Source organism: Neophocaena asiaeorientalis, unplaced genomic scaffold (genome assembly GCF_003031525.2).
Source record: "Neophocaena asiaeorientalis asiaeorientalis breed wild unplaced genomic scaffold, Neophocaena_asiaeorientalis_V1.1 scaffold527, whole genome shotgun sequence".
Taxonomy (NCBI): domain Eukaryota; kingdom Metazoa; phylum Chordata; class Mammalia; order Artiodactyla; family Phocoenidae; genus Neophocaena; species Neophocaena asiaeorientalis.
In genome coordinates, this window is record NW_020173712.1 from 638,375 (window position 1) to 655,531 (window position 17,157).

General features: G+C 46.8%; 1 protein-coding gene across 1 annotated transcript in view; it reads right to left on the reverse strand.

Moving 5' to 3' along the window:
* Positions 1-13,093: 13,093 nt before the first annotated feature.
* The window catches only part of ATP10B (ATPase phospholipid transporting 10B (putative)), a 118,290-nt gene continuing 114,226 nt past the window's right edge, over positions 13,094-17,157 (reverse strand). Inside the window, exon 22 of the mRNA XM_024750608.1 lies at positions 13,094-13,749. Within this exon, the coding sequence (XP_024606376.1) occupies positions 13,290-13,749 (460 nt within the window). The 3' untranslated portion in view covers positions 13,094-13,289. The remainder of the gene's footprint in view (positions 13,750-17,157) is intronic.

The window sequence follows — 17,157 nt, forward strand, 5'->3', positions numbered from 1 at the left end:
GATTGTGTAGGCTTCCTGGTGGAGGGGACTAGTGCCTGTGTTCTGGTGGATGAGGCTGGATCTTGTCTTTCTGGTGGGCAGGTCCACGTCTGGTGGTGTGTTTTGGGGTGTCTGTGGCCTTATTATGAATTTAGGCAGCCTCTCTGCTAATGGATGGGGCTGTGTTCTGTGCTGGTTGTTTGGCATAGGATGTCCAGCTCTGGAGCTTGCTGGTCGTTGAGTGAAGCTGGGTGTTGGTGTTGAGATGGAGATCTCTGGGAGATTTTCATTGTTTGATATTACGTGGAGCTGGGAGGTCTCTTGTGGACCAGTGTCCTGAACTTGGCTCTCCCACCTCAGTGGCACAGCCCTAATGCTTGGCTGGAGCACCAAGAGCCTTTCATCCACATGGCTCAGAATAAAAGGAAGAAAAAGTAGAAAGAAAGAAAGAGGATAAAAGAAAATAAAATAAAGTAAGGTCAAATAAAATAAAGTTATTAAAATAAAAAAATTATTTAGAACAACAGTTTTTTTAAAGTAAAAACAAAAAACAGACATAGAACTTGAGGACCAATGGTGAAAGCAAAGCTATACAGACAAAATCTCACACAGAAGCATACACATATACACTCACAAAAAGAGGAAAAGGGGAAAAAATAATAAATCTTGCTCTCAAAGTCCACCTCCTCAATTTGGGATGATTCGTTGTCTATTCAGGTATTCCACAAATGCAGAGTACATCAAGTTGATTGTGGAGCTTTAATCTGCTGCTCCTGAGGCTGCTGGGAGCGATGTCCCTTTCTCTTCTTTGTTCGCACAGCTCCCGGGGTTCAGCTTTGGATTTGGCCCCGCTTCTGCGTGTAGGTCGCCCGGAGGGCGTCTGTTCTCTGCTCAGACAGGACGGGGTTAAAGGAGCCGCTGCTTCAGGGGCTCCGGCTCACTCAGGCCGGGGGGAGGGAGGGGCACGGAGTGCGGGGCGAGACTGCGGCAGCAGAGGCCAGTGGGACATTGCAGCAGTCTGAAGGGCGCCGTGCGTTCTCCTGGGGAAGTTGTCCCTGGATCCCAGGACCCCGGCAGAAGCCCCCGCCCGCTCCGGCGGGTGAGCAGACAAGCCTCTCAGGCTGGTGAGTGCCGGTCGGCCCTGATCCTCTGTGCGGGAATCTCTCCGCTTTGCCCTCCGCACCCCTGTTGCTGTGCTCTCCTCCGTGGCTCCAAAGCTTCCCGCCTCCGCCACCCACGGTCTCCGCCCGCGAAGGGGCTTCTAGTGTGTGGAAACCTTTCCTCCTTCACAGCTCCCTCCCACTGGTGCAGGTCCTGTACCTATTCTTTTGTCTCTGTTTTTTCTTTTTTCTTTTGCCCTACCCAGGTACGAGGGGAGTTTCTTGCCTTTTGGGAGGTCTGAGGTCTTCTGCTAGCGTTCAGTAGGTGTTCTGTAGGAGCTGTTCCACGTGTAGATGTATTTCTGGTGAATCTGTGGGGAGGAAGGTGTTCTCCGCATCTTACTCTTCCGCCATCTTCTCAAATCTCGTATCCCTTCTTTTTTAACTCACAAATCTCCAATATTAAAAAAACCACTCTGCTCTCACATTCTGTGGCATTTCACCCTTGCCCTGTGCTTGTACACCTCCACTCAGCAAAACCTACCATAATAAGGTATGTTACTAATTTCCCTCATTCCCCCCCACTCCCTGCCCCCTGCCAATGAAATGGGGTAGATTCGATTAAAGCCTCCATTCACCATACTCTAGGTAGAGTTCAGCTAATGGTGGTGGCGGTGGAATTCCAAACAGAAAAGTGTTGGGTTGTGTCTCTCTAGGGCAGAGGGAAACAGTGGGTCTTGAACACAGTTTGCTTTTCAAATGATGACCCACCTGCCTTCTATTTTTATTAAATTATTATTTTTTATACAATTTTAAGGGTTACTTTTCATTTACATTTATTATAAAATATTGGCTATATTTCCCATGTTGTACAATACATCTTTGAGCCTACCTTACACCCAATAGCTTGTACTTTCCACTCCCCTACCCCTCTGTTGCCCCTCCCCACTTCCCTCTCCCCACTGGTAACCACTAGTTTGTTCTCTATATCTGTGAGGCTGCTTCTTTTTTGTTTTATTCACTAGTTTGTTGTGTTTTTAAGATGCCACATATAAGTGATATTGCACAGTATTTGTCTTTCTCTGTCTGACTTATTTCACTTAGCATAATGCCCTCCAAGTCCATCCACGTTGCTGCAAATGACAAAATTTTGTTCTTTTTTATGGCTGAGTAGTATTCCATTATGTGTGTTTATATATACCACATCTTCTTTACCCATTCATCTGTTGATGGACACTTAGGTTGCTTCCATGTCTTCTGCCTGCCCTCTTTTGATGGTAGTACCTGAAAATCTCTTCTCTTAGGCTAGTCAGCTTACCAAAAAAGAGTTCTCCAATCTCCTGTTTGGGAGGGGCCTTGGCTTTGGGGCTGCCCGCATTCTAAGAGCTGAGGGTCTAACCTTTTGATCAGGGAGGACCTTGCTCTCAGCCTGCGCTCTGCTCATGGTACCTACTGCAGAGTCTTCATTTCAACCTCCCACCTGGTTTGGGGAATGGAGGTTCCATGTCTGCACTGGTTGGGGTAGGGGAGCTGGCTCAGGCTTTGAAACACCTTGTTTTCAGCTCTACTCCCTGGATCCCCATTTTTAGAGTTACCTGGTGCTTTTGATTCCCAAACTTCTGAGGTCTGTTGGTAGGCACTGCCGGGATTTATGTTGGTTTCTCATCCTGCAGGTCCTTTGCAGAGAGAAGACAGCTAAAGTGTAATCCAGTTACCCTTCCTTTATTTCTTTTCCATTTTCCTAAGTTTTTTTTTTTTTCTCTTTGTCTTTAGTTCTCTCCCTTTCTCTTTGTTCTTTAGGATTTACACCTTTCTACTCCCTTAACTCATATTCTAGTGGGATTTTAGGAGAAAGTGGAGATAAATGTGTATGTCAGTCCACCTCATTTAACTGGAAGTTGAGCTGATGTTCTCTTTTTCTGTTTCAAAAGTTAACTTTTTCTGTTGTTGCTGGTTGTGTGGGTTTGCCAGCCTTTCATTAACCAGAGTCATTTGTTTTCATCCTGGAATACCCATGGAGATTACTTTTAGGTTTCAGAATTTGTCTTTAGAAGATTTTCAGCCAAGGAGCTGATATATGCCCTATTTTCGAAGCTTGCGTGGGTGAGCAATGCATCCATTCAAGAGAGAAGTGGTAGAAGGTCTTATCAGTCTGGATCTGTCAGCCTGGATAAAGGGGCCTTCCATCTTCCCAGGAAATCTGCCACAGAATGATGCTGAGCTATCTTAGTTATTAAAGAAAGCCTACACATCACTCAAATCAGTTCTCGGATCCCCTGTGCTCTGAGTTTCTATCTACAGTCATTGGTATCATCTCTGGGTGTTTTCTCTGCTTTGCTGGGATTCCGTGTTAATCTGCTTCTTCCTTGGCCCTTGTGTCTCCTTCATCACTCAAAATATACAGCTGCTCTGTCTCACCACAGTGGGTTCCTTACACCATTTCAGTTCTTACTACTTCATATGCTCCAGAGCTATGAAGGGTTTTAGAGATCACCTAGTGGCTTCAAACGTGCAGTCTGCAGATCAAAAAGAAGAGTTTTAACCAATCTTGGGAGAAAGCCTGGTATATGAAGCAGGTAGAATGAGAGCTGTTCTGGGTAATGTAGGGAAGGGAACCTACCCCATCTTGATCACACCTCCCCAAGGAGATGGATTAACCACCACTGATCCCATTTAACACTCATCTTGAATGTGAGAGGCTGAGTCCCTGTGTTGGGAAGTAATTTGCAGAAGGTCATGTAGTGGACTAGTTCAGGATTTGAATCAAGGCCTCCTTATACTTTACCATTTCCTCTAGATCCACAAATGAGGAAGCCAGAAGGGTGATTGTGGAGACTTTCAAGTGAGTGATCAAACAGTGGCTGCATCCTATGAGCCTGACTGCCCCTTTTTTCAAAGGCTCCACTCATCCATAGTCTTGTATGAAAAAATCATAAATAATAATTCTCGCTGAAACGGCCTCCTTTCTGCCCCAGAATTGGTGTCCCGCTGGCTTGTTAATTTTAGTTTGGGAGTCAGAGACCTAGTGACAACTGCTATCGTGCAGGGCTCCTTGGCTGTTCAGTAAATGCTAATAAACCGTAAGTTGCAATCCTAACAATCCCTGCTGCCCGAACCAAACTGCAAGGGCAAAGATGACTTTGGTCTGAATTGGATATGAAAAGGCTGAAAGAACAGGCTTTGAGTACGCAGTGGAAATGCCAGTCGAATATTAATTATAGCGGCAGTGCCGGCCCGCGGAAGGCGCAATGGTTCAGCCACAAGAACGAAGAACGGGAGAGGGATGATGAATGCAGATGAGATGCTTCTGCCTGTGAAATCCAAGTGTGGCTTCACAAAAGAGGCCAGGGAGCCTCCGGTGGTTTTCTGCAACTCTTTTGGTGTTCAGAGAGGTCTTTCTGGTCTTCTCATTTGCTCGTTTTATTTATTCCTCAGAATCACCAGGGTGACGGGGCCATGAGCTATCTTAGGGGCAGGTTTTAATTAGTGGCTTGGGATTCCAAAAGTGGCAGCGAGGTAGATGGGGGCTCCATAACCTCTTTGACCCAGTGATTATTTACCACATTCCAGGAACAGGCTGTTCTGGTCCACAGTGAACCAGATACATAATTATAACCGGTCCCTTTATGCAGCAGGCGTCTAGACACAAACGTACACCTACCCCCGCCGCCCCCCCCGCCCCCCAGACAGACAGCATTAACAGCATCGGGCTGTAGGGTGGGCAGGGATAGAAGTTTGCTTACGAAAATAGGGAGCCATAGGTAAGAGATAATTTCCATATATCTCACTGCCTGGCAACCTTTTAAATTATGTATACTGAAGAATTTCCTACAGCTCTAACTGCCCAATAGATTGTGTGACTAATTGTTTCTTTCTACTGAAAATGGGAGCCTCCTGGTAGGCTGTATGTTTCGGTGCAATTATGTCAACCTGACCAGGGCCAAGGCCATTTTCGCCACCTGAGGGGTGTGCTAATTGTTCTGAAGTGTGCTGCCTGGGGTGCGCCTCATTGCTGTAGTGGTTTCAACGGAACTTCTAATTAAGAATAAGAAGCGAAAAGGGGCTGGGTGCATTCCTCCCACATCAGGGGCTCAGGCAGGCTGCCTTTGAGCACAACAGTGTGAGCATGCCCATGGTGGGAGCCAGCTGGGGCAGAAATTGATGTGCCTCAGGTGTGGTTTGTCTACAGGCTTGGTGCAGGCTGTTGGAGCTGTAATTAGAGCTGGGCCAATGTCAACGTGGTGTCCGGGGTTCCAGTCTTTCCAGGCTCTGTGTCAGTGTTTGGAGGGGGTGCCTGTGGAGGAGCTGAAGGGGAGGAGGCTGGAAAGTTTAAGTAGCTGGAAGTACAGCCTGAGGGAGTTGGTGAGACAGGACTGTTCTGGCAAATCACATGCCCTGATGCTTCCCTTAAGACCAGGCTGCCCTGGTTGTTAATTACAGTGGGCTGGGAATCCCACCGGGGTTCGGAACACTAGTTTTGTCTCTTGTTAACAGAGCATCTTTGGGTAAACTGTTTAACTTTTCCGAGTCTCAGTTTGCTTTACCTGTAAAATGGGGATTAAAAATATGAATTAAGTTTGATGTTATTTTGTCATCATGGACTTAGAACTCAGGAATGTCTGCATCCCACATGGACAATCATTTCTCCCCTCTGTGGGACTCCACTTCCCAATTCCCCTTACTCCGTTCTTCGCAGACTAGTACCACAAGGAACATTAGCAGAATGAGAACAAAAATAATTTATTTATAACTGAGCCCAGTGAACCAAAGTAGGAGAAAGAAAAGGGAGCGAAAGACAGGTTGGCTTTCTCCATGAGACGAGTCTCAGCTTAATGTGCTGACTGACCTCATGGAAGGAGGAAAGAGAGACGCAGGAGAGCTCAGGTGTGTCTGGAACTCTTTTTTTTTTTTTTTGTGGTACGCGGGCCTCTCACCGCTGTGGCCTCTTCCGTTGAGGAGCACAGGCTCCGGACATGCAGGCCCAGCGGCCATGGCTCACGGGCCCAGCCACTCTGTGGCACATGGGATCCTCCTGGACCGGGGCACGAACCCGCGCCCCCTGCATCAGCAGGCGGACTCTCGACCACTGGGCCACCAGGGAAGCCCCTAGCAGGTGGATTCTTAACATGCGCCACCAGGGAAGTCCCCGAGAGGTGACTTCTTACTAGTATAGCCCCATCCTTCACCCCCGAGGCTGCCCTTCTGCAAACAGGCTGATATGAATTTCATAGTCAAACAGATCTCTGCTGGCTCACCTGCCGTGTGGCCTGATATTTTAAAATTTTACCCTTTTGGGTTAATCTTCTCAGTTTTAAATGTGCAAGCAGAGCTGGAAGGGACTGCCAGTTCATCTCTAGCTGATGAGATGGTTGAAGAGACCTCCTTGGGGGGTGTCAGGAGACTCCAATTCCAATCTGTGCTCTAACTCCAAATTACTGGGTGACCGTGCGCACAGCCACTTATCTCTCATCTCAGTTTTGTCATCAGCATCTTAAGGAATATCTCCCACCTCAACCTGTGGGAACATAAGAGAGCTGGGGTAGGAAGGGCTCAAGACACGGAAGAAAGAACACTTTTCCTCAAAGTTCAGTCAAGTGTCTGTCAGGCAGCCTCCCTTTGCTGCACTGGGGTCTGAGAACAGGCTCTGAGGGTACTGTGCCTCCCAGGTGGTCTGGGGCTTTGTTGTGCCTGAGCTTACCTTCCTCCAGCCCTGATCGGTGAGGGGCTGGCTCCTCCGATACCCTGGGAGTCAGGGGAGAGATGGTGGCTGTTTAAATTTGGGGTCAGAGGAGGGGCTTAGGGGCGGTGATGTGCATGGTATTGGAGCTGGTCTTGGTGTTTTATTTACACAGCAAGCAGCCACGTTTCCGGAGGGGTGTGGAGGTATTGACAGAGATTATAGGAGAGTGAATTTCCTATTCGTCCACCCCGTCTCACCTCGAGCCAGCTGACAGTGTGTGAGGGAGAGGCGTCCTGGCTCCAGCTCCCTCCTGACAGCTGGAAATGCCGGCTGCCCTGCCCCCTCCTGAGGTGTTTGTAATTCCTTAATACCTACTGATCTCAGAAAGGCAACGTGTGGCGCCTCCCCGGGTGCCTTATCTTCCCATATAGGGTTGCTGCCCTCCTGCCTTCTCTACTCTCTCTGAAACCAACCCCCATCTATGATTTTCTTCAACAGCAAGAGTCACCGTATTGCTGAGCTCTGACATGGGCAGGGCACTGGGAACACATCAGAGAACAAGGCCACTGGCTCCCTCCCTTACGGGATCGTTCGTGTGTGTGGTGTGCGCATGCGCACGCGCAAGAATCAAACAACTGCGCGAACAGTACATTGGTTTACCGGAGGTCCGTCCCCTACTGTAACTAGCCTCCCCAAAATAGCTTTTAGAATCACAGAATGTTAGAACCAGGCCAATTCCCACCCTGAGTGGGGAATCGGAGTGAACCTCAGTTTGAGGTTGAAACCTGGGGAAGGGATTTGTCCAGAGTCAGAGCAGAAACTGTGGGCAGGGCCAGAGTTGAAACTTGGCCTCCAACTCCTGGCTCGGCTTCCCCTGCGCCTTGTTATTCCTGCTCCAGCTGCAGGAGGAATCCTCAGGTGTGGTAGCTCCTCCGCTGATGCTAGATGCTAGGTGGCACCAGCACACCTTGGAACAAAAAGGCTCCCAATCTGGCTCCCATCTGAAAATGCCCGAATCCTCACTGCTGGCAGCCTGAAGTCCAGGCTGGGTGCTGTCTTCTCCTAGTGCCCTCACAAGGCCTGCCTGCTCGGGGGGCTGCCCCTGATCACAGTCCCACTTCCTTCATCCCTTCCCGGGTCCCAGATGCCTTGGGGACCTGTTTGCTCCTTACCTGGAAGAATTCACTCCTATGTGATTGATTTCTTCTGGGGGCTCTCTGTGCAGAATGGAGAGTTCTGGCTGGGTGATCAGCTCAGGGGAGCTATTTTAGGGCCATGCAGGCACAGATTCCCCTTAGGTGCTGGTATCTTTCTTACTTACTGAAGCTTCTGTCTGGGTGAACAACCCAGCTGAACATGGTGTGGTCTCTCCCCAGGTCACATTGCCAGTCTGTGACAGAGGGGGGATGGAGTCCTGGCTTGCTAAGGACCGCACTACTTTGTCTCTCAAGAGAATGTCCAGAAGACAAGACCCTCTGCCACTTGGTCCCTACCTGCCCCTCCAGTGCCATCTCACAGTTGTGGAGCTCTGTGGCTAAGAGTATGGGCTCTGGTTTCAGACTCCTGGGATTGGAATGGCGTCTCCCCAGTTGTTAATTGTGTTACTGTGCCATGTTTATGGAACATTTCTCTGCCTCAGTTTCTCCCTCTGTGAATGGGATGGGGTAGATTACATAGGATCTCAAATTTCTTTGCAACTTCCCCCACTAAAGGTGGAGTATACTTTCCCACCCCCCTGAAACTGAGCTGGCCTTGTGACTTGCTTCCATAGGAATGGGTGGCAATAATGTGTGAGCTCTGAGCCTAGGTGTCAAGAGGCTTTGCAACTTCTGTTCTTTCAGGACATTGCTGCCATGTGACAAGCCCCGCTGATGCCATTGAGGATGTGAGGCCACACGGAAGGAGATCCCAGCCATCCAGCCCAAATTGCCCACTCACAGCATTGTGAGTACATGAATTATTTTGGGGGTGGTTTGTTATGTTGCTGAAGTTGACTGAAATAGGGGAGAATGATAGTACAGTAGTCTCTCCTTATCCATGATTTTGCTTTCTACAGTTTCAGTTACCCCTGGTCAACCATGGCCCCAAAATACCAAATGGAAAATTCTAGAAAGAATTTGTAAGTTTTAAATTGCATGATTTTGTGAGTAGTTTGATGAAATCTTGTGCCTTCCCCCCTGGGACATGAATCATCCCTTTCTCCAGCATATCCGAGCAGTATATGCTACCCCCATTACTCACTTAGTAGTGCTCTAGTCTCAGTTATCAGATCGACGGTCCTGGTATTGCAGTACCGGGGCAGGTAGGGACCAAGTGACAGAGGGTCTTATCTTCTGTCCAAGTCACCCTTACTTCACTTAATAATGGTCCCCAAACACAACAGTAGTGATGCCAGCAATTTGGATATTCTCTTACTGTGCCTAATTTATAAATTTTATCATAGGTATGTATGTATAGGAAAAAACATAGTGTATATAGGGTCTGGTACTATCTGTGGTTTCAGGTATTTACTGGGGGTCTTGGCGCATAATCTCCTAGAATAAGGGGGACTGCTGTACCTACCTTGAAAGGTTGCGGTGAGGTTTACATAATAACGGGAACTTAGATCAGCGCCTAGCACACATGAAGCAAATACAGTCGTTGCTACTAACATCATCATGGGGCACTTCCTCTTGCTTATTGCATTCTAGTCCCACCGACCTCCTTTCTTCTTCTTCTTCTTTCTTCCTTGTTTCTTCTTTCTTCCTCCTTCTTCTCTCCCTCCGTCGTCTTCTTCTTTTAAATACACCAAACTCTTCCTTTTTCAGGGCTTTCGTAATTAATTCTTTCCGTTTGGAATTGTCCTTCCCTGCTGTCTTGTTTTCATGGTTGCGGTCTCAGCTGAAACTTCTTCTCCTTGGAGAGGTCTTCTCTGAATCTCCCTCCTCCCTTCCTCTCCATTTTTGCTTCCTTTCATGGTGTCTGATCATCACATTTATTGATTTCCTTGAATGTTGTCTGTCTCCCCTTCTAGATTTCAAGTCCCTTGAGGGCAGGAGCTGGGCTTTTATCCTTGCTGCCCACCACGGTGCCGTGCACGGCAGGCACTCACTTGGTATTTGCTGAATGAGTGGATGAAAAAAGGCATCTAGTCAATATGAGTTTGAGGTTGGCGTCTGGTTTCCAAGAACAGGGGAGTATCCAGGTTGGAGTTTCAGAGAGAGGAGACTATGTGTGCTGCTTCTCATCCTTACAGCCGTTTAGGTTTTTGTCACACTCTTCGTTGGATCAATTATGTTCCTGATATCCTATGTCCAATAAGGCTATGGGCTTCTTTAGAAAGAAATTGAGCCCCTCACAGCCCCAAGCACATTGTCAGGCACCTGGTAGAGGCTTAACGGAAGTTTATTGGATAGATAAATGGATGGACGGGTGGATGAATAGATGAATAAATGAGTGAATGTAAAGAAGGATGGATGGACAGTAGTACTGAGACTGCAGGCAACAATGGAAAACCATGTTTATTTTTTCCTTCTAATAAAGGACAGTACATTTCCAGTCAATCTGTAAAACGTCATGAACGTATAAAAAAGTATTAAGTACAGTCATCAGCATTACATTGCAGAGAAATAGTTGTTATAACCTTTTCCCCTAAGATGGTACTTGGATGGTCACTGTTGTTTTGCTTTAACAAAAAAGGGCAAGAGTAGGTGACCAGTTGGCCTGGTTGGCCCAGGACTAAGGAGTTTCCCAGGATGTGGGGCTTTCAGTGCTAAAACTGGGAAAAGCTCAGGCAAACTGGGATGGTTGGTCGTGTAAGAAAGAGAGCAGCACGAGAATGTTGGGTGTGCTTTGGTGTTTAGGTACAGGGGTCCGATATTTTCTCAACTTCCCATGACCTCGCTTCCTCTTAGCTCTGGAATAAAAATCCCTGTGTTATTATCAAGGGTGTTACAGCTTTCAAAGGGTTTTAACAACCCCGTGTAATTTTGACTTGATCTTTATGCCAAGCTTGGGAGGTAGGGCAGTTCTAACCTAATTTGCAGGTGAAGCATGCCACGTCAGTGCTCCTAGCTCCTAGAGAATACGGGGCAGAGAAAAGACTGCCACCCCCATCTCCTGAGGCCAGTGTTCTTCCCACTACTCTGTTCTTTTCTGAAACATCCCGTCTCATCTGGCTTTCAGGAGTGAGCAGGAATCCTACGGGGGAAAGGAAGGACCCTGAGATCCAAGCTTTGGCTTTGGCTCATTCCCCTCATTTGGGACAATTTGTATGATTACTGCTTGGCCTGATGTGTTTACCTGCTCCTCCTCTAGCAATCCTCACGAAGGATTCCCCTGAAGACCCACCAGCTGGTCACTGCTGGCATCATTATGTGGCCAAGTCAGTGAAAGAGATCCAGTATATTTGGGCCATGTCCCAAATGGCCCTTCCAGTTAAGGTTTGCCAGCAGGATGGTCAGAGGACCAGCTCAGTCTGCCATGTGCCAGCTTGATTGTTGAGCTCTTTTTGGGTACTTCTGCCGAGAAGTTAACTCAAATGATAAGTCAATTCATGGGGTGGCTGTAACTTGCCACACTTGTTCCCACCCTTGTACTTTTTGCCTGACATATATGGGCACCACCTTAAGGGGGGAGGGTTCAGTAGTCCTCCCTGGCTCACCTTAAAAGACTAGGGACAGGCTATCCTTGCCCATGGTAGACCTCACTTCTCTTGACAGTGTATTAGAATCCTATCATCCATTCTTTTATTCCAACACTGTTTTGAGCTCTTTTGCATTTTCGGCATTTATGACCTCTAGGGATAAGAAGTCTATGTAATCCTTCTTTTCCCTGTGAAGTGAGACTTCCTCTGGCTCTCCCTAATTCAACTGAAGCCTGTGATATTCTGGGATAAGCTTAATAAATGGGGTTTGACACTGGTCCTACTCTTTCAGATGTTGTTGTTTGGGCTCAGAGTTGCTCTGTCATGCGGGTCGTCTGTTCTGGGTGCAGCTGTGTAAAGGTCTGATCTTAGAACTTTCCTTTTCTGAGAGTTGAACGAGGAATGGGTACAGGCTTCCCCTGCTATCTGAAAGTAGAGCGTTAGTATGAAAATTTTCGTAAGCTGAAATGGCGTAAACAAAGAAGCAGTTACCTTAGGACACATCTTGCTAATGGATGCACAAAGTATCTGGATAGATCCAGATAAAGCCCAGCTGCTTAGACACAGTTCAAAGCTATGGCGGTTTGATTCTGAGCTGCTGAGTGGAGTTCTTGGGGAAGGAGTTGGGTGGTGCCACTCAATGCTCAGTGCTCTATAACCGCTGGCTGCAAAATAAATGCTGAATGCTATTTTCACTTTCCACCTTTTTTGGGGGGGTAAAAGCAGAAAGAAATGCAACTCTTTGGATTTCTTTCGGTTAGCAACAACAGGTACCAATGTAGATCTTTGGTAAAAGTGAAATGGCTTAAGGCAAACTTTTGAAAAGCGGGGCATATTTGTACTTTTATTTAAAAATAAATAAAGTAAATATCTTTAAAAGAAAGAAGAGTGCTGCCCATGCCCTCTTGGTAGATTCCCCAGACTGTGGGACCTGTAGCCTATTAGCTGAAGCGTGGAGTTCCCGCTTCACGTGCTTACGTCCATTCGCTTTCACATGCTTATGTTCTTTCTGCCTCTCCAACTAGCTGCGGCCTTATGACCCTCAGAAGTGTCTGTGGCTCTGAGTTCAAATTTGGTTTTAGGGCTTCCCTGGTGGCGCAGTGGTTGAGAGTCCGCCTGCCGATTCAGGAGATACAGGTTCGTGCCCGGGTCCGGCAGGATCCCACATGCCGCGGAGCGGCTGGGCCCGTGAGCCATGGCCACTGAGCCTGCGCGTCCGTCCGGAGCCTGTGCTCCGCAACGGGAGAGGCCACAACAGTGAGAGGCCCACGTATCGCAAAACAAAACAAAACAAAAAAACCCCCCCCCCACAAATCTGATTTTAATCTTTAGATGTGATTTTCTTTGGTTTAGAGTAGACCCAACTCTGGAAGGGACGTTAACCCCGACATGACCATCCCTGCAATACACTTGAGATGAGGCACTTGTGTGTATGAGACTCTTCTGAAACTTGAACTCTTGACACCGAGGGGTGAGGTGATGGTTTGACAAGCCCAGAAACTTCCAGATCTTGAGATATTGGCTGGCTCGCTACACACTTCTTGGCATCTGGGAAACTGATGGCCCAGTTGCATTGGGTTGTAGGCTGTACTTAACTAGAGGGTCAAAGAATGTCTCTGGGTTAAAAAATGAAAAACGCTCAATGCAATAGAAATATAGCTTCCTTATAAAAAACCTTTTGCAAGAAGTGCTGCCTGGCAGCAGGAGAAAACTAGAGGTCGACTGGTTTCCAGTCCTTTTTTGTCAGACCCCTTGGGGCCAGCACTTCCTCTAAGGAAGTCAAGCCTGGTGGGGAGAAGAGGATAAGACGGGCACATTCTTCCCCTCATGAAGAGGAAGAGTCGTGGTTAATTAAGCCAGTGATTAGGCAGCCTCCTCTGAGTTTGTGCAGATCTCTGCAGGCCCCTCATATGGTCACTGAACTCTGGGATCGGCGATGGCTGCCCTGGCTGAAGGGCCGGTTCGAGTTAGTCTGTCCACTTGAGTAGGCTCCGGACGCCATCATCCTACTAGGCTCCAGGAGAAGGTGCTCCCCAGATGAGAGTTTAGCCCGGGAGTCCCGTGAGCATGGGTCATCCCTTATGTGGTCTCCACTGGATCTCTCTCCGGGCAGCACCCAATCCTCTTTGTACTTGCACTCCACAGGGCTCGAGCTCTTTGGGGTGCTGGCTCTGAAGCTCGGTTCTGGGGCAGGTGGCCCTGGACGGTGGGTGGGCTGGGCCTCTCCAGGGACAGTGGCAGGCCTCTGTCGGCTTCTCCAACTCTGGATTTCCAGCTCTCTTTTGTCCATGGGGAGTTTGTCAATTTTCTGAGCTTTTAAGATCAGAGACTTCCCATATGTCCCTTGTAGAGCCAGGAGAAAGTACCTGGTGGGAAATAATAGAATAAAGATATTTTCTGACTTCTGAATTTCAGCATTGAAAGGGTCCTTAGAATCCAACTCCCTGCCCAGGGAAAGATCATCTTTTTTTTTTTTTTTTTCCAAACAATGTTAATTTAATGTTAGTTATTATAAAGAAAAGGTTACCATGTATTGGCCTTTAATGACTGCATGAATCATGGGGTACTTCCTTGGGGAAGCCTTTTTTGATTGAACTTCCTTCTCATAAATGCTTGTACCACCTCTTAGTTCGTAATGATGGCACTTAAAAATTTTTTTAAAAAAAAATTTCATTTACTTATTTTTAACATCTTTATTGGAGTATATTTGCCTTACAATGGTGTGTTAATTTCTGCTCTATGACAAAGTGAATCAGCTATACATATACATATATCCTCATATCTCCTCCCTCTTGCGTCTCCCTCCCACCCCCCCATCCCACCCCTCTAGGTGGACACAAAGCACCGAGCTGATCTCACTGTGCTATGCGGCTGCTTCCCACTAGCTATCTGTTTTACATTTGGTAGTGTATACCTGTCCATGCCACCCTCTCACTTCGTCCCAGCTTACCCTTCCCCCTCCCCATGTCCTCAAGTCCATTCTCTACATCTGCATCTTTATTCCTGTCCTGCCCCTAGGTTCTTGAGAACCTTTTTTTTTTTAGATTCCATATGTATGTGTTAGCATATGGTATTTGTTTTTCTCTTTCTGACTTACTTCACTCTGTATGGCAGTCTCTAGGTCCATCCACCTCACTACAAATAACTCAATTTCGTTTCTTTTTATGGCTGAGTGATATTCCATTATATATATGTGCCACATTTTCTTTATCCATTCATCTGTCGATGGACACTTAGGTTGCTTCCATGTCCTGGCTATTGTAAATAGAGCCGCAATGAACATTGTGGTACATGACTCTTTTGGAATTATGGTTTTCTCAGGGTATATGCCCAATAGTGAGATTGCTGGGTCGTATGGTAGTTCTATTTTTAGTTTTTGAAGGAACCTCCGTACTGTTCTCCATAGTGGCTGTATCAATTTACATTCCCACCAACAGTGCAAGAGGGTTCCCTTTTCGCCACACCCTCTCCAGCATTTATCCGGGAAAGGTCATCTTTGCCACTCTCTTGACTGATGGATCAAATCTATGCTTGTACGCCTCTGGTACTGGGGAGTTCAACAACAAAATATAACAGCTAACACTTGTTAGGTACCAGGACTATTCTAACTGCTTTACATATTATTAATTCATATTATTCTCCCCCAAATCCCACGTGGTTGGTACTTTTGTTTCCCGCTATGTACAGACATGGAGACTGAGGCACCGAGAGACTGAATGATTTGTCCAGAGCCACACGGTGGTCAAGCTGTGGTAAAGACCAAGTGCTATGGATTCTGAGGCTTTTCTCTCGTCTACCATGCATAAGGCAGTCCATTCTATTTCTGAGCTCTTCTAATTTAGGCAAATTTTCTTGCTTTGGAATGTCAACTCTTTGTGGAACTTAATACTTTTAAAGTAGTTTCCCAATACGTCCTTGTCTTGAATCCACAGGCTATGCTAGCTTCACAGCATCAGTGTATTATCACTATTTTCCAGATGAAGATACTGAGGTCCCAAGTGATGAGATGGGTTTCCTAAGGTCTCCCGAGAAGTTGATAGATCTCCTTGATGGTTAACTCAAGGTTCCTTTCCCCTGCCAAGCTTCCTGTAGCCTGTAGTGGACTCTGGAATCGGGGGTCTCTATATGTGCCTAGAATATTTTCCTGTTCCAAGTTTAGGTAAGAAGGTAACTAAAACTATGTCATCTGTGGAGAAGCATATACCATCTTGTGATGCTGGGCAGTTCATACCCCCTCTCTGGGTGTCAGTTTATCTAAAACGTCATCCAGTTGGTCCAGAGGACATCTAAGGTCTTTTCCAAAAATAATCCTTAAATGTTTTTTTTATTTCTAAAGCCTTATAAGCAGAGAGGCTCCCATCCTTCTATTATGTCTAAAAGATTCAGGATGACAAAAATAAGCTCAAAATGGATTAAAGACCTAAATGTAAGGCCAGAAACTATCAAACTCTTATCAGGATGATCTAAAGTGAGCAGGGGTTTCTGAAGAGCACAGTAGGTCCTACGGAATCAGAAACTTCTCCCCATTCTTTTTCATCTCACCCAGGGCGGCAGTGCAGGTGGCCATTACATATGTGTTTCAGGAAAGACTCAACTTCTTGCGGGAAACTGGAATTTTCTCAGTTTAAACATTCCCCCGAGCTACCAATTTCCCTCTCTGTCCATTTAGTGAACAAATACCTGGCAAGTTCCTACAATGGGCCAAGCCTCAAGGGATTATTAAGCTGGGAACCAGACTGACAGGAATCTTGCTGTCAGGAAGCACAGGAACAGAGTTAGTTAGAAGCCGCAGGAGCAGTGAGAGTGTCAAACACGGGATCTGGTGCAAGAAACCTTCCTTGAGGAGGAAACATTAAAGGTGAGGACTGAGGGAGGCATAGGAGGAAGCCAGGCAAAGAGGGGGTGAGAAGCAAATCCTGGGCTCAATGGCTGCAGTGTGGAGAGTGAGGGCAAGAGTGAGGGACTAGGACACAGAGGGGTTGGCAGGGTCAGAGCAGGCAAGGACCATGGGGAATGTTTTGGGTTTGGTGCATTATTGTAAAGGCCTTGGGAAGTTATGAACGTGACACGATTACACTTTGACCCAATGATAATGGATTAGAGTAAAACCCGGTAGGAGACTATTGAAGTAATTCGGAATGAAAGTCTTATAACCTATCCATGGTGGTGGCTGTAGAAATGGAAATAGCAGACGGAAATACCTACTGAGAAATAGGTTAGCAGATAAAATTGTCGGGTCTTGGTGATGGGCGAGAGAGGGGCATGTGGTGGGTGGTATCAAGGATAAGTCTCAGGGGCCTGCCTTGATCCTAAGTGGTCACAGTGGATGAAAGGAACTCGGGAAGAGAGCCAGGTTTCTGGGATGGTGGTGGTGACAGAAAGTAGATAGCGAATTAAATTACAGATGTCTCCCACTTTCCTCAGATGTAGCAGGCCCAGTGCTGGTGAGGTATAGGTAGCTTAGAAAGATGTATCTGGGATTTCGGAGAAGGATCTGGGCTGGGAGTTTATATTAGAGATTCATTTGTGAAAAATGATATTTAACTTCACAATAGTGGTTGCTATGTTTATGGAAAGAATTAAAGTGAGAAGACAAAAGAACCTAGGACAAAGGCTTGACAATACAAAGACATGAACCAGCAAAAGAAACAAAGAAGAAGTAGGAGAAAAACCAAGAGAGTTCTGTGTTACTGAAGCTAAAGAAAGAGTGTCCAAGGGGCTCTATTGTAGCGAATTACGATGCTGCATTGTGTTTTAAAGTTTGTGTGTTAGTT